At 45.3% G+C, this 25,662-nt stretch overlaps 2 protein-coding genes across 4 annotated transcripts in view; one reads left to right on the top strand and one right to left on the bottom strand.

Annotated features, from left to right (window-relative positions):
• LOC129707004 (WW domain-binding protein 2-like) overlaps window positions 1-9,279 on the bottom strand; it is a 28,604-nt gene extending 19,325 nt beyond the window's left edge. The window contains exons 1-3 of one of the 2 annotated variants that reach the window (XM_055651714.1): window positions 9,073-9,279; window positions 1,445-1,553; window positions 1,209-1,347 (exon numbers count right to left, since the gene is read on the bottom strand). In XM_055651714.1, the coding sequence (XP_055507689.1) occupies window positions 1,209-1,347; window positions 1,445-1,553; window positions 9,073-9,131 (307 nt within the window). In that variant the 5' untranslated portion in view covers window positions 9,132-9,279. The remainder of the gene's footprint in view (window positions 1-1,208; window positions 1,348-1,444; window positions 1,554-9,072) is intronic. The other variant, XM_055651715.1, reaches the window with a different exon arrangement.
• A 4,406-nt stretch (window positions 9,280-13,685) lies between these two features.
• Window positions 13,686-25,662, top strand: part of ccdc78 (coiled-coil domain containing 78) — a 62,074-nt gene continuing 50,097 nt past the window's right edge. Inside the window, exons 1-6 of one of the 2 annotated variants that reach the window (XM_055651713.1) lie at window positions 13,686-13,879; window positions 17,850-17,979; window positions 19,132-19,334; window positions 21,322-21,485; window positions 22,636-22,779; window positions 23,521-23,717. In XM_055651713.1, the coding sequence (XP_055507688.1) occupies window positions 17,858-17,979; window positions 19,132-19,334; window positions 21,322-21,485; window positions 22,636-22,779; window positions 23,521-23,717 (830 nt within the window). In that variant the 5' untranslated portion in view covers window positions 13,686-13,879; window positions 17,850-17,857. Of the gene's footprint in view, window positions 13,880-15,397; window positions 17,980-19,131; window positions 19,335-21,321; window positions 21,486-22,635; window positions 22,780-23,520; window positions 23,718-25,662 lie in introns of those variants that run through there. The other variant, XM_055651712.1, reaches the window with a different exon arrangement.

Here is a 25,662-nt window from a genome sequence, read left to right as displayed (position 1 = left end):
CCATTGTTAATCTGGTGGGAAGTTCCCGGTGTGTGCCGTGGAGTCGTCAAGGGAGGGCCCGGTGGCGGTCGAGGAAAGGCCACCATTGCGACCTTCCCTCTCCCGTGTCGGGTCATTATGGTCGAGAATGCACTGCCGAGAACAACAGGGACAACCCGGTGTTAAACTGACATCTGGGGGGAACGTGCCAAATCATTACCATTTAATCTGGTGGGAAATGGGTGGAAAGGCCACCATTGGGTGCCGGTCGGTCGAGAATGCACTGCCGAGAACAACAGGGACCCAACATGGGGGGGGTATGGGTGGTGGGATGGGCACCAAGAACAAATAGGGGCCATTGGGGACTAAATGGGATACTTTGTAACTTTGACACCCTATATGTAGCGACTCAGTGCATACTTGTATATGCAAAACAAAGAATCTCACCGTGACATGTCACATAGGATAATAAAGTATCATTCAAAGCTATTCATTCAATCAGGATCGTCATAAGATCCCTTCAGATTTTTGTTGCATATTTTCACACAACATGCAAGCATGCCATTCAGTCCATCAAGTCTTGTGCTAGCCTCAATAACAATCCCACCAAAACCCATCCATCCACTTATTTCCTTGTAATCCATTCTCTCTCTCCTATACCCATCAACTACATCCTGATTGTCCTCTCATCATGCACACTTGTTTAGAGTTTGTTTAAAGATATAGTGTGGAAACAGACCCTTCGGTCGACCGGGCCCGTGCCGCCCAGCGATCACCCGTTCACCAGCACCATCCTATGCACTAGGAACAATTTACAGAGGTCAGTTAACCTACAAACCTTCACGTCTTTGGAGAGTGGGAGGAAACTGGAGTACCCGGAAAAAAACCCACGCATTCACAGAGAAAACATACTAACTCTGTACAGACAGCACCCGAGGTCAGGATTGAACCTGGTTCTCTGGTGCTGTAAGGCAGCAACTCTACCGCTGTGCCACTACTTGGCCTAATTAATCTGGCAACCAGCTTGTGCTTGGGATGGAAGTCCCAGAGAAACCCTCGGGGTCAGAGGACGAATAAGCAAACTCCACGCAGAGATCAGGGTCAAACCCAGGTCACTGGCGACGTGAGGTACATTGATCATGAACAATTTCAGAAAGACACAATTTTCCTTGATTGCTGAGAATCTTAGTTGCATATTTTTTAAGCAGCACAGTTGCCTTGTGTCTTACCTTCAGGCTGAGCGGTTATCCTTCCCTTGATATAATTACTGGAGAATAACCCCTGCTCAACAGTAAATCCTTCAATGAGTTGGAATGGCAGCGAGAACGATTTCAGTGGTTTAGACTGATCTTTTGACAAGAATATCACCTAAGGAATAAAGAAATAATATCGATAGCCTGAAGCATCAACTAAATCAATTGTTTTGGTTGATTTGGGTCAAAGGAATATGATTAAGAATACCTACCCTCCGTTGAGTGAGAAAGACCTCTCCTTTCCTTTTGTTTTTCATTAGCTCAGGGATTTTATTCATATCATGGATAGATAGCTGGACATCTTTGAAACTCATTAGTATGCTATAAAGATCAAGACACTTGGTTACCTTTGACATTTGGTAGACTGTAGAAATGCAATTTTGTCCAAACCAAGCTGTTTGAATGGCAATAAAAGGCATTCTATTCTATTCTTCTATTCTACCTTCCAATTCTATGAAATGGATACGATGCTATTACAGTCTGCTCTCATTATTGTGGACCTCATGGATTATAAAAATGGATTCTGGTTAAAGTGGATAAAATATGTTGAAACCTGGGTCCATTCATATTGGGAACAGAGGGTTTGTTTTAGACTTTAGACTTTAGAGATATAGCGTAATCATCGGCCCACCGAATATGCGTCGACCAGTGATCACCCCATACACTAGCACTATTCAACATGCTAGGGACAATTTACAATTTTACCGTAACCAATTAACCTATAAACCTGTACGACTTTGGAGTGTTGGAGTGTTGGAGGAAACCGGAGCACTCGGAGAAAATCCATGAGGTCACACGGACATACATACTCCGTACAGACAGCACCCTTTGTCAGGATTGAACCGGGTTTCTGGCACTGTAATGGGCCTGTCCCACTTAGGTGACTTTTTAGGGGACAGCAGGAGTCTATGCAGTCGCCACGTGGTCGCCACATGTTCGTGGGTGGTTGCTGGGGCGTCGCCTTCATGGTCGTGAAGAGTTCCCACATTCTGGGAACTAGTCACGGCCTCGTTATGGTTGCCGTGAATTTTTCAACGTGTACCTTTCAACTTGTTGAAAAATTAGCGGTGGCCAGAATGAAGCCGCCATGTGAGAATTATCGTGCCGTAGGTGGGTCGCCAGGAGGTCCTAGTGGGTTGCCAGGAGGTTGAAGGTTCTCGTAGGTTGTAGCCAGTGCTGACCGGTGAATTTCATTGGCTCATTGGGAAAAAAAACGTAAGCAGTAGTTTTCAGAACCAAGGATAACGTTGTTTTCAGAACCGGTAATGTTAATGTCTGCCAAGCTTCACAGCCGTGTATCTCTGGCTTCTTAAAAGTTGTCTCCACTCCTTCTTCCCGATTCTCCCCCCTTCTCCCCCCTCCCCCCCCCCCCCCCCCCCTCTCCCCCCCCACCCCCCTCTCCCCCCCTCTCCCCCCCCGAAACCCCCCTCTCCCCCCCTCTTTTAAAGGACTTACAGGATCATTCCCGTACACTGTGCTTTTACCGTCTTAATTACAGCGCCAACCTTCCTGTTCATCGCGGTGTGTGTCTATCACTTTGACTTTGCACCGTGTGAATTTCACTCAGATGCACTCCCCCCGCTTGCCCTGTCCCCCGCCTGCATAACGGGTTGGTGAAGGAAGCGATGTGTGTGTGTGTGTTCCACTCTGACAGTCGCCGGCAGTCGCCCGAAAAATCCCCTATGTGGGACAGGCCCATAAGGCAGCAACTCTATCGCTGCGCCACCATTCCGCCTAGGTCCTCTGTCTATTTTCCTCCGCAGATGTTGCCCAACCAGCAGGGTTTTTTTCCACAAAGCTCTGCAGTTTCCATATTTGCAAAAGTTTTAAAAGGAAAAAAACAAAGTTTGTTATTATCACGTGTACCGAGGCGCAGTGAAAAGCTTTGATTTGCAAACGGATCAGATATACCAGATATACCATGCATGAAAATAATTACAGCATGGAGGCACAGTGGTAGAGTTGCTGCCTTACTGCGCCAGAGACCTAGGTTCAACCTTGACTACGGGTGCGCCTGTGTGGAGTTTTTGCACGTTCTCCCTGTGATTTCCACCGTGTGCTCCTGTTTCCTCACACAGCTCAGATATGTGCAGATATGTGCAGGTAGACGTAACAATAATAATCTAAACATGGAAATAGTATGAACGGGTGATCGATGTGTTGGCATGGACTCGGTGGGCTGAAGGGCATGTTTCCATGCTGAAGCTTTAAACTAATCATAGTGGTGTTACTTGTGAACATAAAGCTGGGAGTGGTGACTACAGTGATTGTGACACCATCGGAGACTCTTGTGGTAGAATATTAGGAGCTTCTTGGTTCCATTTCCCTTCTACTTGGTGCTGGAGACGAGTTCAGCGTACCTACTGATAAACCCATTTAACATGTAGGAAGGAACTGCAGATGCTGCTTTACACTGAAGGTAGACACAAAATGCTGGAGTAACTCAGCTGGTCAGGCAGCATCTCTGGAGAATAGGAATAGGTGACATTTCAGGTCTGAACCCTTCTTCAGTGTGAAGAATGGTTCAGATCCGAAACATCACCCATTCCTTCCCTCCAGAGTTGCTAAGTTGTGTCTCTCTTCGATATCCCATTTAAATCTGGTATATCTGCACAAACATTGTTAGTCTAAATTTAGGCTGATGGAATGTGTTGCTCAGCTTTATAGACAATAGACAATAGACAATGGGTGCAGGAGTAGGCCTTTCGGCCCTTCGAGCCAGCACCGACATTCAATGTGAACATGGCTGATCATCCCCAATCAGTACCCCATCCTGCCTTCTCCCCATATCCCCTGACTCCGCTATTTTTAAGAGCCCTATCTAGCTCTCTCTTGAAAGCATCCAGAGAACCTGCTTCCACCGCCCTCTGAGGCAGAGAATTCCATAGACTCATCACTCTGTGAGAAAAAGTGTTTCCTCATCTCCGTTCTAAATGGCTTACTCCTTATTCTTAAACTGTGGCCCCTGGTTCTGGACTCCCCCAACATCAGGAATATATTTCCTGCCTCTAGCGTGTCCGAACCCTTAACAATCCTATATGTTTCAATAAGATACCCTCTCATCCTTCTAAACCCCAGAGTGTACAAGCCCAGCTGCTCCATTTTCTCCGCATATGACAGTCCCGCCATCCCGGGAATTAACCTTGTAAACCTACGCTGCACTCCCTCAATAGCAAGAATGTCCTTCCTCAAATTAGGGGACCAAAACTGCACACAATACTCCAGGTGTGGTCTCGCTAGGGCTCTATCTGGCAGAAAAAGTCAGTAAACTGCTGAAGAATCTGTTATAAAGGTGCAACGCAGATAATTAAACGTAAAATTTATTTTCAAGGACTGAAAGACGCATTGCCTTTTTTGGCTAAAGGGGCTGTCCCTCTGCGGCGACCTAATTGGCGAGTTTAGAGAGTTTGCCCTCGACTCATACTCGCAGCACGGTCGACACGTGGTCCTAGGAGGTCTTTGCAACTCTCCTTCATGCTCAAGAGTAGTCCCTGCGTACTCGAGGCCTCAGCTAGGTCGCGGCGTATTTTTCAACATGCTGAAAAATGCCCGCGAGTAAAAAAAGGTCGCCATGGAAAAAAAATCGATATTTTTTTTACTCGTAGGTTTAGTCGAAGTAGGTCGTAGTAGGTTGGCATGTTATTCATAGGTAGTCGAAGGTAGTCGTGGATAGTCTTCAACATAGTCGAAGGGAGGTCGAAGGAGATCGAAGGAGGTCATCTTCACTCTCCACTATTTGGTGTCCAATTTTCACGAAGCTAGTTGAAGCTGGTCTTCAACATAGTCGAAGGAGGTCTTCAACATGACACCTTTTCAAACTCTCCTAAATGCTTCTAAACTCGCCAATTAGATCGCCGCAGTGGGACATCCCCTTAACAGAACATACAGAAGTGACACAAAATGCTGGAGTAACTCAGCGGGTCACAAAGCATCTCTGGAGAAAAAGAATAGGTGACGTTTTGGGTCAGAACCCTTCTCCAGTCTGAAGAAGGGCTCCGACCTCAAACATCACCTACTCTTTTTCTCCAGAGATGCTGCCTGACCCGCTGAGCTACTTCAGTATTCTGTGTCTATCTCTGGTGTAAACCAGCATCTGCAGTACCTTCCTACAGAATTGATGATTGATTGACAATTATTTTGGGGGGAAAATGGCTTGAGTGAGCAAAACATAATGAATTATCTGAAGATCATTTTGACTTGGCTAGATTAAGGAAAGTGATAGGTGAAGGCAGAAGAAGAATTACAAGGCCTATTAAGATTCTGAGATCATTGCTGATGTAAGGCTGAACAATTACTGAGGACATAGTGATGGTGTTCTGACATCACCTGTTTAGATCTACACTGTATGTCCCCATGTGTTGCCATCACGGCTACACAAAATGATCACATTGAAAGTGAGTAAGTGGTTCCGTCTCTGAGCTGGAGACAAAGGATGTTTAGAAAGGAGGACATTTGCTGATGTTGATGGAATAGATCGTATGTTAGTACAGACATGCTCATTCACATATCAGGGGGCGGCAAGGTGGTGCAGGGGTCGAGTTGCTGCCTCACAGCGTCACAGACCCAGGTTCGATCCTGACTACGGGTCCTGTCTGTATGGAGTTTGTACGTTCTCCCCGTGACCGCGTGGGTTTTCTCCAGGGGCTCTGGTTTCCTCACACACTCCAAAGATGTACAGGTTTGCAGGCTGATTGGCTTGTGTAGGATAGTGTTAGTGCGCGGGGATCGCTGGTCGGCGTGGACCCGATGTGCCAAAGGGCCTGTTTCCGCATTGGACCTCTAAACTAAAGTTGTGAACACATGCTTGCTCATTCCTCATGTGACCTCATGCCCAGTGTGTGAGATCTGTCCATCCTTAAGAGTGAGCAGCCACATATCCATTGTGATATGATGTTTGATGTTTGTTATCAGTGCGTCATGGCAATGAACCATAAACAATAATATGCCTCCGCATCAAGATAATTCACTCTAATTCTGCATTAATCATTAAACGAGAAACTCTTGAAGTTGAGGCTGCAAGAACAGGTCAGATAAGATCTTGCACGTGTAACTATGGCTATGGACATTTTCCCTTTACTGATGCTTCAGTGTGTCAGGCAGCATTTGTGGATGGAATGGGCAGACAACATTTTGGTTTCTTTTGATGTTAATTTCAGAACATTCCCTGACCCTCTGAGTCACCCCAGCACTGTGTGAAACGTCACCTATCCATGTTCTCCACAGATGCTGCCTGACCCTCTGAGTTCCTCCAGCTTTGTTTATTGTCTAAGATTCCAGATTCTGCAGTTTCATGTATTTCCATGCTTGTTGTTAATACATTTTTTAAGTATAAATGACTGTTCAATCACTGAACACTAAATTTAGAAATTCCATTTGTTTGATGGGATACAATTGTGAAAATAGTCATAGTTATTCACTGTATAATCGGTAAACGTCAAAGCACAACCTGTTCCACCAACGTTTTGACCAAATATGTGAGGAGGTGGCAGTATGTTAATAACATAAAGAATGGGCAAAATGAGTGGAAATGGCAGGTCAAAGAAAAACTATGAGAGATGAACAAAGCATTCTCCTGGACTAAAGGACACAAAGTGCTGGAGTAACTCAGCAGGACACTTAGCATCTATGGAGAACTTGGTTACACGTTCCATGTTCTCCAGAGATGCAGCCTGACCTGCTGAGTTGCTCCAGTACTTTGGTGTCCTTATGTGTATAAACCAGCTCCTGCAGTTCCTCGTTTCTGCAATCACCTGGGCTAATCATGAATAGGTCTCTTGAAAGGCATTGCATAATTTCTACAACAAACCACACTTTACTTAATCGCTACTTATTCATTGTGAAAATGTTATCAAAGCAAATCCAAGGTCGAGTTATGGAGCAAAGGGGAAGATACTGAGTGCAGAATATAGTTCTCAGCATTGTAGTGCATCAGATGCAAAATGCTGGAGTAACTCAGCGGGACAGGCAGCATCTCTGGAGAGAGGGAATGGGTGACGTTTTGGGTCGAGACCCTCTTCGAACCGAAACGTCATCCATTCCTTTTCTCCAGGGATGCTGCCTGTTCCGCTAAGTTACTCCAGCATCTTGTGTCTATTTTTGATTTAAACCAGCATTTGCAATTCTTTCCAACACATTGTAGCATATCAATTCCATAGACAAAAGTCCAATGTCCGCAATGGGATAGAAGTGAATTGGACAGTACCCCAGCTTGTGGAAGGACCGTATAGAAGCCTGATAACAGAGGGGAAGATGCTGCTCCTGAGTGTGGTAATGTGCACTATCAAGTTTCTGCACCTTCTGCCTGACTGGAGCGGGGAGAAGAAGGAATGACTGGGGGTGGGACGAGTCTGTAATTTTGCTGGCTGTTTTTCCGAGTAACTGCGTGACTGGAAGCACAATTTTTAACTAATTGTTTAAACACACAAAGTGGTAAATAAAGTTCCGAACCGATTACCCAGGAAAATATCATATATTAATTTCGAAAATAATTTTAATGAATATTTGGGATACTTTTTTGGGGGGGAATATTTTGCAAGTATTTAATCAGATATTAAAATATCCCATATTGACGAAGAGCAGAGGATTTTATTGCTGATTAATTTATTTCTAAACATTTGGCCATTATCTCATGGCGGATGTGGGAGAGGACAAGGCACAAACTGGCTGTTATGTTTCCTATAGTGCAATAGGGAGTAAACTTGAAGTTTTCAGGAAATGTTTAACTAAATACCATGTGAAGAGGAGTATTAAGCAGTTTTGAACATTCAGAAAATATATGAAATGTTCATAGTAGCTGCAATTTTTTATTTCTAATAGGTTTCAAATACCTTACAGCATTTTGTTACTCTTGCATTACAGACAGAAAATAACTTCAAATAACCTTTGCACTCCCTCGCTCCACAGCCAACAATGGACCATTGTGGGATCTACCTTTCCTTGATCTTCGTTGCTGTCTTTGATTTGTCCTTTTGCATACCTTTCATTCATTTGTTCTTTGGACCTGTTCGTATCGCTAGTTTCCTTTCTCCCTGACCCTCAATCTATTGTATTGTATTGTATTGTATTGTATATCTTTATTGTCATTTCCTGAGTATTCGCATACCCAGAGGAAACAAAAAAACGTTGCTCAACCAGTGTCCATTCAGTTTGCATTAAAAAATAAATAGATAGAAATGAAAATAAAAAATACATGTCATGAACAAATTTAACACTCTACTAAACTAAACATTCAACAGCCGTTCCGACCGGCAGCGGCACAACAGTGGCTCTGCTGCAGTGTGGGGGTTTGTGCGCGATACTTGGCAGGGGGCAAAGTCCATTTAACAGTCTTATAGCCTGTGGGAAGAAGCTGAGGAGCATCCTGCTGGTTTTGCAGCTAATGCTCCTGTACCTCTTCCCAAATGGGAGGATGGAGAAAATGTCATGCGATGGGTGGTAAGGGTCTTTGATGATGGAGATGGCTCTGTTGATACATCTCTTCCTGTATATGTCCAATCTGAAGTAGCATCTCAAACTGAAATGCCACCTATTCCTTTTCTCCAGAGATGCTGCTTGACCTGCTGAGTTACTCCAGCATTCTGTGTCTATCTTCGCTGTAAACCAGCATCCATAATTCCTTGTTACACAAATAATTATTTGATAATTTCCCTAGAAATTCATATTAAATACCAACTCTTACCCTTGGTTTCATTTGGATATGTTAGATCTTTCTTCTCTACATTTCAAATATGTTAATACTATTAAAAGCTACAAACCCAGCTCAGGGGCACTATTTAATTTGCAGCGCATTTGTGGGTATTAGCTTCTTTATGACAACTCTGTTAAACTGTTTGATCTTTACCTTTCTTGGTTGTCCAGTACAGGCTTCCCGTTCTCTACCTGCACTGTGTTCACCGCCATTTTCTCTGTTTCTCTTTAAACTCCTCACATGTTTGAATGTGTTTACATTGTTTGTTTTTTCCTGTTTTTTCCCCCTTCTCTTTTGCTTCTCCTTCCTCTCCTCTATCTTTCACCTCCTCCCCCCTTTTCTTTTGCTTCTCTCCTTTTGCCCCTCTTTCATATCTCTTCCTCTCCCTCCCCTCTCTCGCTCTCTCCCCCCCTCTCACTCTCTCTCTCTTCTTTTTCTCTGCTTTTCTCTCCCCTTCAGTAAAGCATTGTGTCATAATCAGCTACAACCTGGTATGTCACCGGCCATGTATAAAGCGGTTAAGGCACTTTGGCATGTTTGTAGTTTTTGCATTTTTGCATTAAGTGAAATATATGTACTGTATTTAGTTCTGTCCCTCAGTAAATAATCGATGGCCACAATTATGTTCATATGAGAAACTATCATTTTTTTTGTCTTTAACATGCATTAAAACATGACAGTCAGAACGGGTGTCAGGAGTTATGGGGAAAGGCAGGAGAATGGGGTTAGGAGGGAGAGATAGATCAGCCATAATTGAATGTGTAGGAAGGAACTGCAGATGCTGGTTTAAAGTGAAGATTGACACAAAAAGCTGGAGTAATTCAGCGGCAACTTCTCTCCAGAGATGCTGCCTGGCACACTGAGTTACTCCAGCTTTTTGTGTCAAGCCATGATTGAATGGCGGTGTTGACGTGATGGGCCGAATGGCCTGATTTTTTGCTCCTATCACTTATGACATTATGGCCTTTCTTCCCAGGGTGGAAATGCCCAATAGCTATAAGGTGTGAGAGGGAAGGTTTCATAGAGATATGCCGGGTAACTTGTTTTTTACACACAGAGAGGTGGGTGCGTGGAAGGCATTGTCAGGGGTGGCGGTGGAGGCAGATACAATATGGCGTTAAAGAGGCTTTGGGATCGGTACATGGAGGTATGAGGAATAGAGGAATATGGATCATGTGCAAGCAGATGAGATTGGTTCAACTTGGCATCATGTTCAGCACAAACATTGTGGGCCGAATGCCTCGTTCCTGTGCTGTTTCATTCTGAAACATTAATTTATAGTGAATTTGAGATTATTTTAGGTTTTATATTGTTAAACACAGAGAATGTAAATGCGATGTGGAGAGCCAAATTTTTCACGCAATGAAACACAACTCAGTCCCGTTCTGAAATGACACCTATCCACGTCCTCCAGCAATGCTGCCTGAACCCGAGTTACTCCAGCACTTTGTGTTTTATTTTGTCAACCGGCAACTGCAGTTCCTTGTTTCTTCATTCTCCCAGTGAGGGTATCTGGTAGAAAACAGAAGAATAAGAGCGTGAGTGAGCCCCATAATCCCTTGAGTCTGCTTTGCCTTTCAATGTGTAAGAATGAAGATGGACACAAAATACTGGGAGTAATGTGAAGGCAATCAAACTGAAAGGGAAACACCTGGAGTAACTCAGCGGGTCAGGCAGCATCTCTGGAGAAAAGTAATCGGTGATGTTTCGAGTTCTGATCCAAAACAAAACGTCACCTATTCTTTTTCTCCAGAGATGCTGCCTGACCCGCTGAGTTACTCCAGCATTTTGTGTTTGCCTTTCAATGTGATTGCCTTCATTGCCTAAAGCAGTAGTTAATTGTCACTTGCTAAACTTATCTGATGTTTGGAGATAGTTTATACTCAACACCTACAGTTCGCTGGGATAGAGAATTCCAAAGATTCACAGCCCACAGTTTTAAGAAATTCCCCCTTAACTCAGCCCTAAAAGTTAACTTTGATCTACGACATTCTTAACTGGAAGTACTGATTGCCAGCGATCGCTATTACAACCATCTACTACATCTGGAATGTTGTAGCACCATAGATTCAGTGCTATGATGACACAAAGGTTTGTACATTAGAATCAAATTCACAGGTCTGGACAGTTGACTGTCGACTATTTGCTGTAGTGGAGACAAAACTAGATTCCTGAACAATGAAAAGAAACTGCAGATGCTAATTTACCAAAAATAGACACAAAATGCTGGAGTAGCTCAGCGGGTCAGGCAGCATCTCCAGAGAATATGGATAGGTGACGTTTCGGGTTGAGACCCTTCCCGACCAGAAACATCACCTACCCATTTTCTCCAGAGATACTGCCTGACCCGCTGAGTTACTCCAGCATTTGGTGTCTCTATAAGGTGCTGGTCAGACCGCATTTGGAACATTGTGAGCAATTTTGGGCCACATATCTGAGGAAGGATGTGCTGGCACTGAAGAGGTTCCAGGGGAGGTTTACGAGAATGATCCCAGGAATGAGTGGGTTAACATCTGATGAGCATTTAACGGCACTGGGCCTCTACCTACTGGGTTTTAAATGAATGAGGGGGGACCTCATTGAAACTTACCAAATAGTGAAAGGCCTGGATAGAGTGTATGTGGAGAGGAGGTTTCCACTAGTGGGAGAGTCTAGGACCAGATGTAATAGCCTCAGAATTAAAGGACATTCCTTTAGGAAGGAGAAGAGGAGGAATTTCTTTAGTCAGAGGGTGGTGAATCTGTGGATATCATTGCCACAGAAGGCTGTGGAGGCCAAGTCGATGGATATTTTTACGGCAGAGATAGATAGATTCTTGATTAGTACGGGTGTCAGGGGTTATGGGGAGAAGGCAGCAGAATGGGGTTAAGAAGGCAAGATAGATCAGCCATGATTAAATGGTGGAGTAGACGATGGGCCGAATGGCCTAATTCTGCTCCTATCATTTATGATCTATTTCAGACACCTGAGTGTTCTGTGAGATGGGTTTAAGGAAGCTCACTTCTACTCCATGTTGTCCTTTCTCTCTGGCTTTGAGTCGATCCCAATCCTGTTATCAGGATGAGGGTATAGGAGTCGGAAAAAAACATAACCACCAAGTTCAAAATTAGAAACTGTGGATGCTGGTTAAATTCACAAAAGAACACAAAATGGTAGAGTAACTCAGCAGGTCAGGCAGCATCTCTGGAGAAAATGGATACGTAACGTTTCTAGTCGAGATCTTTCTTCAGACCTGAAACAACACCTATCCATGTTCTCCAGAGATACTGCCTGACCTGTTGAGTTACTCCAGCACTTTGTGTCCTTTTGAGATTCAAAATTAGCTTCTTCTCAACAACCATCAAGCTCTGAACACTACAAAACACGAAGGAAACTCTAAACTATGGACTACCTTTGGTTACACTAAGGACTTTGGGCACTTTGCACTAGTATTGGGGCTATTATTATTCATTTTTTTTGTTCATTATATGTTATCCATGACTGTTGTGGTTACAGGCCTGTTATGCTGCCGTAAGGAATAATTTAATTGTTCCATTGTCAGTACATACGACAAGTAAACACTCTTGACTTGAATCTGCTCAGGTCTTTCTTAAACATCTCCACATCGCCTCTCCCATCTCACCTTTTCACAGATTCTTCTGAAGACTATATTAAGTTTTAAAATCCACATCGCTGATTGACAGACACAGCCAATGTTTGTTTTTAGTTTAGTTCAGAGATACAAAGTGGAAGAAGGCCCTTCAGCCCACTGAGTCCGTGCTGAGTGCAGTGATCACCCTCACACTACGGACAATCTGCAGAACCCAGAATCCTACAAACCTGCATGTCTTTGGAGTGTGGGAGGAAACCGGAGCACCTGGAGAAAACCTACGTATTCTTGGGAAGAGTGTACAAACTTCATACAGACAGCACCCATGGTCAGGATCGAACCTGGGTCTCTGGCGCTGTGAGGCAGCATCAATACCGCTGTGCGACTTGACTTTTTTGAGGAAGGTTTAGGTCCAAGGCTGATTGCACCTTGAAAATACCTATTCTGATCAGTCACAGCTGGATGATAGGCCACAGCCATGCCCTGACCGTCATATGGATACTCTGGTTATTTATTTCAAATTGTTTCTGAAATAATAAAAATATATATTCTTTGTGAATCCTGGGCATTTTGCAAATGTTAATGTGCAGGAGAGAACTGCCGATACTGGTTTAAATCGAAGGTAGACACAAATTGCTGGAGTAACTCAGCAGAACAGGCAGCATCACTGGAGAGAAGGAATGGGTGACGTTTCGGGTCGAGACAATGCTTTTGATAAAAAAAATGTTAGCACACTGATTAGAATTAACCATTCAGAGAGCGCTAGGACTTTCCCAGGGCAGTATCAGCCTGGTTTTACCTCAAGTTGTTCTAATGAGACGACAATCCACCCTTCTTTATAGTGATGATATAAGTAACTATTTACAGAACTTGGATTTGAACTGATGAACTTCATCAGAGTTTAATTTGTGTGAAATGTAATATTATACGAAGAATTAAATGCCGCAATGGGTGGTATGTTTAGATTGTCAAGTCAGCCTATTCTGTTATCCCCACGAGTAATTTCTGCTTTCCCATTTTGAACAGAACTGTTTGTCAGGGAGTGCAAGTTCAAAGAGTTTGATCACAGGTCGGCACCAGGTTGAAGGCCTAAATATTTCTCCGAAAGTGTTATTCGCCCCATAATTACCACTGCAATTGGGATTGTGGGTCATCCTACCTAGAGGGCACTGGTGAGCGGCTAAAGCCTAGAACAATTGGAGTGGGCTGGATCCCTTCCATTAGAATTAGGAGGTGGTGCATTTTTCCTCCTTCTGGTGTTGCCAAGGGAACAGCAGAACACATATGACACACTGCTGTGACTGGAAGCCAAGAAACAAAAGACAAAAAGATCAAAATCTTTACAAACAGCCCAGCTCTTAAGGCTCAAAGGTAAGGTTATGTTTATATTAAATGTTGGTTGCACTGTGGGGTGAAGTGGGTGGGGAAATTGGCAAAGAGAGCCATGTTTGGAGGTGAAGCGTTTGATTTTGGTTCACGTTGAGTTATCTTAGGCTGCAGGCTTCACTGACTTAACCCCCAGGAAACTACTGTCTACCTGATTGGAGAGCCTCGGACTTTACTGACTTTATCTTGTACTAAACGTTATTCCCTTATGATGTATCTGCACACTGTAAATGGCTCGATTGTAATCATATATTGTCTTTTCGCTGACTTGTTGACACTGTGCCTCGGTACATGTGGCAATAAACAAAACTATATAAACCTACACAGAGAATGGCCTCAGCGTCAGTTTGGTCTCTATTTGTTCTTGCCATACGGATGTCACTGGAAATGCCAGCATTTAATGTTCATCCCTCAGTACTTGCAAATTAGGAGCTTACGTAGGCCACACTGCCCCTCGGGCCTGGTCTGCCAGGCACTAAAATCACCGCTGAGGTGACTGTTTCGTTTTTAGTTTAGAGATACGGCGCGGAAACAGGCTCTTTAGCAGACTGAGTCCGCACCGACCAGCGATCCCCACACATTAACACTATCCTACACACATGAAAGACAATCTACACATATACCAAGCCAATTAACCTACATACCTGTACGTCTTTGGAGTGTGGGAGGAATCCGAATATCTCGGAGAAAACCCACGCAGATCACGGTGAGAATGTACAGATACAGACATCACCCGTAGTCAGTATCGAACCCGGGTTTCCACAATTTGCAACTCTTTATCCTCTCTGGCCTCACACCTGTCTTTTCATCTCTAGTATTTGTCCAGCAACCTGCCTATCATATAACCCCCTCACCTGTGTTCACCTATAACCAGCCATGTTCTGTCCTGCCCCTCCTATTTTCCAGCTTTCTTCACCAACCCACTGTAATCAGGCTGAAGAAGGGTCCCGACCTGAAACGTCACCCATCCATGTTCTCCATAGATGTTGTCTAACCCACTGAGTTACTCCAGCACTTTGTGTCTTTCTTTGGTTTAAACCAGCATCTGAAGTTCCTTATTGTTAAATATTCTCAGGTATTAGTTTAATAATCCTTCCCTGAACTGCTTCCTCCTTAAATTAGATGACCAATATTGTACACAGTAGCACAAATGCTGTCTCACCCACAACTAGTCTAACTGAACATAACCTAATTTTGTATTCAAAAGCCCCAGCAATAAATGATAGCATTCTGTAGTGTTTCCTAATTATTTGGTTTACCTGCAGACAAATCTTTTGTAAGTCAAGAAATAGGATGTCAGAGAAATCTACGTATTGTCACCGTTTAGAAGATATGTTCTCTTTTTCTTTTCCCCGTCAAAAATGATACATTACCTGCTTGTCTGCATTGTCTGCTCACGCAACCTGTTTGCATTGTTCTGCTACCACTTCTGTAGGGGGCGCTGCTCTGGCAGCAGCCATGTCAGCAGCGCGTCAGTTTTTTCAACCTTTTTTTATTTTTTAGAATGTATTTTGTGTTTCTTTGTGTGTTTTGTGTGGGGGGTGGTGTGGGGGGGTAAGGGGGAAACCGCTTTGGCCGCCTCCTCCATGGAGAGGCGAGTTTTTCCAGGTCGCCTCCCCCGTGGCCTAACAGCGAGGATCGTGCGGCCTTTCCCGGAGACGCGCCTGGGGCTTCAGTGGCAGGCGCAGCGTGGACTCTCGGCGTGGAGCGGGTGAGCCCTCGCTGGGGCTCGCTGGAGGGGAGCGCTCCGTTTCGCTGGCCCGGGGCAGCCTGAAGTCGCGGTCTGCAGAGTTCCAGCTGGTGCGGCGTCTACAGCCCGGGATCCCTCGTGGGGGACCCGGGGGAAGAAGAAGCCATCACTGCCGGCCCGCGGCCAACTTCTACCGTGGGCCCGGCATGGACTTACCATCACCCCTGGAGGGGAGCTTTGCTTGCCGGCCCTGCAGTCTACGGTGCTTCTGGCTGCGGCGGAGACTTTAAATCTCAACCGCCGGCCTCGGCCTACACCATCTTAAAGCCGCGGTCTCCGGTGAGGAAGAGCCGATCCTGGACTGACTCTGGACTCTGGTCCTGTCCACGGGGGGGAAATGGAGGAGGACTGGCCAAATTTTGTGCCTTCTACCACAGTGATGAATGCTGTGGTGGATGTTTGTGTTACAGTTTTATTGTGGTTGTGTGTTCTTTATTATTGTACTGCTGCTGACAACCCAAATTTCCACCGACTCTGGTTGTGTGGCAATAAATTATATCTATCTATCTATCTTTATGTTTAGTTACAAATTAGACTGGAAACAGGTCCTTTGGCCCACTGAGCCTGTGGCAACTGGCAATCACCCCTACACCTGTTCTATCCTGCACACTGGAGAGAACTTACAGAAGCCAATTAACCTACAAATGGCACATCTTTGAAATGCGGGACGAAACCAGAGAACCCGCATAAAAAACGCATGCGGTCATGGGGAGAACGTACAAACTCCACAAAGACTGCACCCAGAGTCAGGATCGAACCCAGATCTCTGGCTCTGTGAGGCAGCTACTCAACCACTATGTCCTCAACACAACCGGTTTTCCCAATTTAGCAAACATATGCACTCATCCAAATCATTTATGGAGATTGTGCGAAGTTGAGTCCAAGACACAACACATTAAATCTCTTCTACCAGAGAAGGAATGATTTACGCATGCCCTCTTTTTCCTATCAGCGAGTCTTTCAGCTCTCCATTATAATATTTTACCTCCCACACAATGAGATATTATTTTCCTCCCAAAGCTTTGAAACAGTATCTTATCAATGCTCTCTGGGGATCTATATAGAGCTCACTCTCTGGTTCCCCTTTATCTTCATCACTTTTCTTCCACAAAAAAACTCTATTACTTAGTCAAACATAATTGCTATTTCACTAAACTATGTGGGCTTTGCCTGATTGCCTTTAATTTCTCTCTGTGTCTTGCCATAATGCCTTGAATAATAGCTTTTAATATTTTCCTCAGGATAGTTTAGTTTAGAGACACTGTGTGGAAACAGGGCCTAGTGTATCCAACACATGAAGGACAATTTGCAGAAGTCAATTAACCTAAAAATTCGCCCAGTCTTTTGAAAGTGAGAGAAAACCCACGTGGTCACAGGGAGAATGTACAAACTCCGTACAGACAGCACAGAACACGTGTCTCTCATGCTGTAAAGCAGCAACTCCACCACTGTGCCACGAGGCTCCATCTTCCTCCCACGTCCCAAAGATGTGTGGGCTTGTGGGTCAATTGGTCTCCGTAAAATGGATGGGTCGGCCTGTACTCAACGGGACAAAGGACGACCGATACAGACAGCACCAGTAGTCAGGATTAAACCCGGGTCTCTGCCGCTGTAAGGCAGCAACTCTACCGCTGCACCACCGTGCCCTGCAGAGTGAGGAAGTATTTCCCAAATGGCAGTACTGCAGCAGTTTCAATGTACAGGAAGGAACTGCAGATGTTAGTTTAAACCAAAGATAGACACTATGTCACAAAATGCTGAAGTAACTCAGCGGGTCGGGCAGCATCTCTGGAGAAAAGGAATAGGTGACATTTTGGGCTTTCCCACTGACTCTCAGTCTGAAGAAGGGTCTTGACTTGAAACGTCACCTATCCCTTTCTCCAGAAACGCAGCCTGACCTGCTAAGTTACTCCAGCTTTTAGTGTCGACCTTTGGTTTAAACTGGCACCTGCAGTTCCTTCCTGCACAGTGAAGCTAGCACTACCATGCCAGTTCCACAGTTCGTATCCCTTCATTATCGCCTCTTTCACGGCCACCCTTCCTGGGTCATCGGTGCCGGATTTGTTCTGTACCTTTCCATACCTCTAGTTTCCCTCCCCTGACTCTCAGTCTGAACAGCGGTCTCAACCCGAAACGCCAACTATCCTCGTTTTCCACAGATGCTGCCTGACCTGCTGATTTACTCTAGCACTTTGATCTTCCTAGGCCACATTATGAACATTGATGTTGTGGGTCGGATCCGACCGGCACGAAGACCGGAACAAGGACACAGCCTGCAGACGTCGGCCGAAGGCAAGACCATCTACACAACATTGGGAGGAGGTGCCTCCTGCAGGTACATCATGGGCAGGGAAAGAGCATTTTCACCAATCTTGTAATTTCCAATGTCCAAAATTAAGCATTGAGAAACTAAAGATATAAATATTTCACAACGACAACCAGATTTACCCACTACATCGTTACATGGAGAGACTCGGCTTGTACTCGCTAGAATTTAGAAGATTGAGGGGGGATCTTATAGAAACTTACAAAATTCTTAAGGGGTTGGACAGGCTAGATGCAGGAAGATTATTCCCGATTTTGGGGAAGTCCAGAACCAGGGGTCGCAGTTTAAGGATAAGAGGGAAGTCTTTTAGGACCGAGATGAGAAAATCATTTTTTACACAGAGAGAGGTGAATCTGTGGAATTCTCTGCCACAGAAGGTAGTTGAGGCCAGTTCATTGGCTGGATTTAAGATGTGGCCCTTGTGGCTAAAGGGATCAGGGGGTATGGAGAGAAGGCAGGTACGGGATATTGATTTGGACGATCAGCCATGATCATATTGAATGGCGGTGCAGGCTCGAAGGGCAGAATGGCTACTCCTGCATCTATTTTCTATGTTTCTATGTTTCCATGTTTCTTTGTCTCTGCCTTTTGCTGGTTAAAGGAAAAATGGCCCGATTCCTCTCTCAGCATCAGGTTGGGGTCAGGATGCAACTCCTAATCTATTTGACTACTTTGATTCATTGCCCTGGGTTAACAGTAGGGTGTCACGCTCGCGCAGTGGTAGAGTTGCTGCCTTACAGCGCCTGGGACCCGGGTTCGATCCTGACAACGGGCGCTTGTCTGTACAGAGTTTGTACATTCTCCCCGTGACCTGCGTGGGTTTACACCGGGTGCTCCGGTTTCCTCCCACACTCCAAAGATGTGCAGGTTTGTAGGTTAATTGACTCGGTAAAATTGGATTTCGCCCCTTGTGTGCGTAGGGTAGTGTTCGTGTGGGGGTGGGGTGGGGATTGCTGGTCGGCGAGGATTCGGTGGGCTGAAGGGCCTGCTTCCGTGCTATATCTCTACAACTAAAAACAAATACAAAAATCACCCTTGGGGCAAACACATCTCCCAACCCCGGATCCCTGACTGTAGCACGCCCCTCCTCCTCCTCCTCCCAAGTTACCAGAGTCATTCCAGTCATTCCAATCCTCACCGTGGGTGCTTTCCTTCCTCCAGTTTTCAGGAGGTCTTCGACCCGAGCATTTCCACCCGGGAGATATTCACCAAGACTGTGGAGCCCCTGATCAACGTATTCACGGAAGGAATGAATGTCTGTGTCGCCGTGTTTGGTGAAACTAACTCTGGGAAGACGCACACACTAATCGGAGAAAAGAATGACCGATATGCAATCATACCCCTAACGATTGATTACGTCTTTGGTGAGTTGTTTGGTTCTGACAGCTATTTGGACCACTGAGTCTATGCCGGCCATTGATCACACATTCTATGTTGTCTCACCTTCCCATCCGCTCCCTACACACCAGGGGACAATTTACAGAGGCCGATTAACCAACAAACCTGCACATTTTTGGGATGTGGCCGGAAACCTGTGCATCCGGAGGAAACCCACGTGGTCACAGGGAGAATGTGTAAATTCCACCCGAGGTCAGGATCGAACCAGGTACCTTGCGCTGTGCGGCAGTGGCTCTACCAGCATCACCACTGTACCACCTATGGCGAAGTGGTTGTAACTATTGTGTTATAGCACAGGCTTCCTTAAGGCGGCATGGTTAGAGTTGCTGCCTGACAGCGCTTGCAGTGTCAGAGACCCGAGTTCGATCCTGACCACGGGTGCTTTCTGTATGAAGTTTGTACGTTCTCCCCGTGACATCGTGGGTTTTCTCCAAGATCTTCGGTTTCCTCACACACTCCACAGATGTAAAGATTTGTAGGTTAATTGGCTTGGTATGTAAATTGTCCCTAGTGTGTGTATGGTAGTGTTAATGTGTGGGGATCGCTGGTCAGTGCAGACTCGGTGGGCCGAAGGCCATGTTTCCGCACGGTCTCTCTAAACTAAACTAAGCCTCCGCATCCCTGCGGAACTAATTAATTTCATTAACTTTACTTCTGCCCTCAAATTCACTTGGATTATCTCTGACACCTCGCTCCCCTTTCTTAATGTTTCTGTCTCCATCACAGGGACAGACCATCGACTGACATCTACTACAAGCCCACCGACTCCCAGTTATCACGCTAGTTTTCCGTAGATCGTGGGCCATGGATCAAGGCAGCACAGTGGCACAGCTGGTAGATTGTCCACCTCACAGCATGCTAGACCCGGGTTCGATCCTGACCTGGGATGCTGTCTGTGTGGAGTTTGTGCGTTCTCCCTGTGACCGCGTGGGCTTTCTCCAAGTGCTCCGGTTTCCTCCCAAATCCCAAAAGTGTGGGTTTAGTAGGTTAATTGACCCCTGTAAAATCGACGGCCAGTGTGTATGCAATGGGGCAAAGTGCCTGTTTCCATGCAGTATCTCTAAACTAAATCATTTGCAGGCAGATATGATTAGTTTATCTTGGCAACATGTACGGCACCGATGTTGTGGGCCAAAGGGCCTATTCCTATGCTGTGCTATTCTATACTAAACTAACGTAAACTAGGGTGGCACGGTGGCCCAGCAAGGTGGCATGCTGGCGTGGCATGGCCGTGGAGATGCTTCCTTACAGCGCCAGAGACCTGGGTTAAATCCTGACTACGGGTGCTGTCTGTTCAGAGTTTGCACGTTCTCCCTGTGACCACGTAGGTTTTCTCCGGGTATTCCGGTTTCCACCCTCATTCCAAAGATGTGCAGGTTTGTAGATTAATTGACTCTGATAAAATTGTCCCTAGTGTGTAGGATAGTGTTAGTGTACGGGGAAAGTTGGTCGGCGAGGATTTGGTGGGCCAATGGGCCCGTTTCAGCATCATACCATATATATAACCATATAACCATATAACAATTACAGCACGGAAATAGGCCATCTCGGCCCTTCTAGTCCGTGCCGAACACGTATTCTTCCCTAGTCCCATCTACCTGCACTCAGACCATAACCCTCCATTCCTTTCCCGTCCATATAACTATCCAATTTATTTTTAAATGATAAAACCGAACCTGCCTCCACAACCTTCACTGGAAGCTCATTCCACAAAATAAATACCGCAAAACTAAACTAAACTAAATTAAAGCAAAGGAACACACAAAGTGCTGGAGCAACTTAGCATGCCACACAGCCTCGCTGGAGAAAAAAGATGGGTGACGTTTTGTGTTGGGACCCTTCTTCAGACCGTTCCACGATCTATTGATAAAACAAGCCCACCTCTACCAAAATAGCTTGATTGCACAATTTTGTTATTAATCTATTTTGTTTCCATTTCTGTAACAATTTTAGGTCAACCAACCTTGCAGAATTTGCAGGTCACTGCAATGTGGTCTCTTTCCATGTGCATGTATGAGATTTATGCTGAGGCTCTGAAGGATTTGTTACATTCTAGTGGATTGGATCCTGCCACTTTAAAACTTTCATGTACTGCACAGGATGGTACATTCATCAAGGTACGGTCCCTATGGTCAGACCATCAATCGGAATGTAGATAGAGTCACCCTTGGGAGATAAGTCTGCAAAACCATCCTGTAAATCTGTACCAATGTTTTTAACGTCAATGAAGGAATTTGAGTGATGCGAAGGCAATGTTCTCTGGAGGGCACTGGGTAAATAGGCTCAGAGAGAGGTCAATAGCAGATGTTTAAACAGTGAGTTCATAAAGCTCAGTAGAAAAATTACCCTGTTCTTGACTATCAATTATTTCTGGTGAACATTAATGACCTGGGGCGGAGGGGGGGGGGGGGGGGGGGGGACGGGGGGGGGGGCTGTGACTATGGTATTCATCTTTGCAATTTAAAACAAAATAATGACGTGAAGCCAGATGAAAGAAGATGTAAGGGGAAAAGGGGGAAGGCCAAAGGGGGGAGGGGGAGGGGGTTTGTTACCTAAAATTGGAGAATTCAACATTCATTCCATTGGGTTGTAAGCTACCCAAGCGGAACATGAGATGCTATTCCTCCGCTCTGAGACTTTTCTATCGTGGGCCTCCTCCATTGCCAGACCGAGGCCACAAACAATCCTGACAATACTGTACTTGAATATACCATCAAGTCATCCATGAGTACCAACAAATAGAGCAAAGAAAAAAAAAATATTATGGTGCTCAATATGGTTTTTCAACATTGGAGCCCAACAGTTCCAGGGAAAAAGTCCATTGTCTGCAGTGAGGTAGGTTGGAAGAACAGGACTGTAACATTGCTTATCAAATTTTTATTTTAGTTTAGTTTGGAGACACAGCGCATAGTTTAGGAAACAGGCCCTTTGACCCACCAAGTCTGTGCTGACCAGTGATCACCCCGTCCACTAGCGCTAATATTTGTTTTACAAATACCGAAGCCAAATAACCTACAAACCTGTATCTCTTTGGAGTTTGGGAGGAGACTGGAGAAACCGTGTCTCTGGCACTGTAAGGCAACAACTCTACCGCTGCGTCACCGTGCCGCCCATAATGGAAATGTGTTTGCAGCACGCATCTTAGACTGATATTTAGAGATTGGGTTGCAAAGTTGGACTCGAGCTACTTTTCTCAGCTCAGGTACAGAGTTAAGTGTGTGTGAGCAGGGTACGCTCTATTGAACGTTGGCCTGTGTTGGTTTACAGGGTTTGAACCGTGTCACCCTCTCTTCGGCAGCCGATGCTACCACCATTTTCCGGCAAGGTTGGGCACGGCGCACCGGGGCGGTGACGGACTTTGGACCTGCGGCCAACCATGCGACCGTCGTGACGCAACTAAACTTGCTGGTGGTGAGGACCCAGAATATTTACTGTCAGTAAGACTGCTTCAGGTTCTGTAACTACAATTGGAGGACACATCCACCATGTTGGGAAGGGCAGTACCCTTGGCCCAAGGGCTATTGGGAAATTGTCTTCCATCCACATTGACTTCGGTCAAACAACGGAAGAGATAAATGATTCATAACTCTTTAGACGTTATAGGAAACTATCCTTCAAAAACTGGTCTTAAAAGCACTATTTAAATAATCCGCTCATTCAAAGCCAGCATTTTATGTTAAATGTGAGAGGAAGTTTGTGACACTGAGAGGTGGTGGGTGCCTGGAGGTTGTGGGGGATATGATAGTGGCGTTTAAGAGGGTGTTAGATGGGCACATGGATGTGCAGGAAATGAGGGATATGGATCATGTCCAGGCAGATGAGAAGAGCTTGGCTCGCTTCTCTCAGATCTCCCCGCGACCTGCAGTGTTCCAAAGGAAGCAACCCACGTCTGTCCAACCTCTCTTGAAAGTTTGCAAACTTTTCTGTTAGTTCTGGATATTTTTAAGGCGGAGATTAACAGATTCTTGTGAGGGAAAGATAGATCAGCCATGATTGAATGGAGGAGTAGATTTGATGGGTCGAATGGCCTAATTCTGCTCCTATAACTTACGCTGCTGCTGCAAGCAATACAATGCGTATACAAAACCCCATCGCACAGACCATCCCCTCCCTCCACTCTCTTTACTGACACTTGATTTCTACATACTGCAGCAAGACAGAAATGAGCTTCATCCCACCAAGTCAACCCTGCAGATCATTGAACTACCAGGAGCAGAGGTGCTCGTAGATGACAAGAGCACGTTACACTTTCAAGAAGGCTCCTTACTCAGCAAGTCGCTTCTTGCCTTCTCTCAAGTGGTGAATAATCTGGCCAGTTCACCCATGCCGGACAGAGTTATTAACTACAGGTAAGAACAAGGTGTGGGGGACAATATACATGGAGATCAATAAGTAGTCAAATTAAAGATAGACACAAAAAGCTGGAGTAACTCAGCGGCTCAGGCAGCATCCCTGGAGAAAAGGAATAGGTGACATTTCGTGGTGAGACCCTTCCTGCGTTACTCCAGCTTTTTGTGTCTAATCTTGGTTTAAACCAGCATCTGCAGTTCCTTCTACAATAGTCAAACCAAGTTGTTTATTGCCAGGAACGATTAAAATCTTGCTTGTAGCAGCATCATAGGCAGACAACGCACAAGTTATAAATACTGTACATTACACATAAATCATACTTAAATTTAGTCAGGGGGTAGTGAATCTGTGGAATTCATTGCCACAGGCGGCTGTGCAGGCCGCTGTTGGATATTTTTAAGACAGAGATTAACAGATTCTTGATTAGTGAAGGGCCTGTCCCACTGGCAATATTTTCGGCGACTACAGGCGACTAGGCTGTCACCACAAGGTCGCGGGGTGACACCTGTATGGTCGTGAGTCGTCGCCTAAAGAGTCGTAACTTTTTTCTTGTCCACGCTGGATTTTGAAATGTTCAAAACATTTCGGCGACTGTGGTCTTGACGTAACTTGTCTTCTCCTGTCGTAGGTGCTGTCGTAGGTTGTCGCCAGGGTGACGCAGGTTGTCGTCAGGTGACATAGGTCAACTATGACAACTACCTACGCCAACTGGCGACAGGTATCGGCGACTGAATTGTCTTCAGTTGTCGCCGACATGGTCGTAGCTTGTAACGGGTGGACTTAGGTTGTCGTAGGTTGTCGTAGTTTGTTGCCTGTGTGGTCGTAGGTTGTCGTAGGTGTGGTCGTAGGTGGGGTCCTAATGGGTCGCCGGTTGTCGGTGGCTTGCCGTAGCTTGACCTCGACTAGGTGGTAGGTCGTCATAGGCATTGTCGTAGGGGGGTCCAGTAGCCGTGTTTTCCGGCGACCTGCTATGACTGTGACTGTCGCCAGCAGCCGCTGAAAAATCGCCTAAGTGGGACAGGCCCTTATAGGGTGTCGGGGAGAAGGCAGGAGAATGGGGTTGAGAGGGAAAGATAGATCAGCCATGATTGAATGGAGGAGCAGACTTGATAGGTCGAATGGCCTAATTCTGCTCCTATAATCTATGATCTGTAAATTACACCAACCTTGCAAGATAGTGAAAAGAGAAAAAGACTTCAAAAAAGAAACCATTATACAAAACACAATTAGAAAAAAACAAGTAACAATTTAATTTTTACATTTAATAGGAACCTAAGGGGCAGCTTTTTCACTCAGAGGGCAGGGTAGTGGGTATATAGAACACATTGCCAGTGGACGTAATTGAGGCAGGGATAGTAATAGTATTTAAAAGACATTTGGACAGGCATACGGATAGGAAAGGTTTAGAGGGATATGGGCCAAAGGTGGGGAAATTGGACTTGCTTAGATGGGGTAAAGCTGATAAATGGAATTAGCAGAGCTAGTTACTTGATAGTTGGTGTGGTCATGGTGGGCTGAGAGGGGCCTGTTTCTGTGCTGTATGACTGTATGATATTGATACACACTGACGCACAGACACATTCACGCACCCAGACACAGACAGACAGACACACGCGTACGCACACACATAGACAGAGTTAGAGACACAGAGACAGACAGACAGGCAGACACACGCACACGCATGCAGCCTTTAGTATTTATTTTACAGCAGTAACAAAATGTAATAGTTATTTAAAAGATCTTATTTTTGAAAATCCTGCGGGGAAAAACATTGCCATTGTTAGTTTGAAACTCTCGTCCCTAACCCCTCTGTTTACACACTTGGTTCTATAATGCGATTTTCTATAATGCTAATTTACTCAGGAACACAAATATCACATTATAGCAGAACTATTGTTTGTGTTGCCACAACTGCAGTGTGAGAATGAATGTGATCATGTCACC

The sequence above is a fragment of the Leucoraja erinacea genome, chromosome 20, assembly GCF_028641065.1.
Source record: "Leucoraja erinacea ecotype New England chromosome 20, Leri_hhj_1, whole genome shotgun sequence".
NCBI classification, from domain to species: Eukaryota; Metazoa; Chordata; class Chondrichthyes; order Rajiformes; family Rajidae; genus Leucoraja; species Leucoraja erinaceus.
The sequence above is the reverse complement of the archived record's forward strand: the minus strand, read 5'-3'. Positions and strand labels throughout refer to the sequence as shown.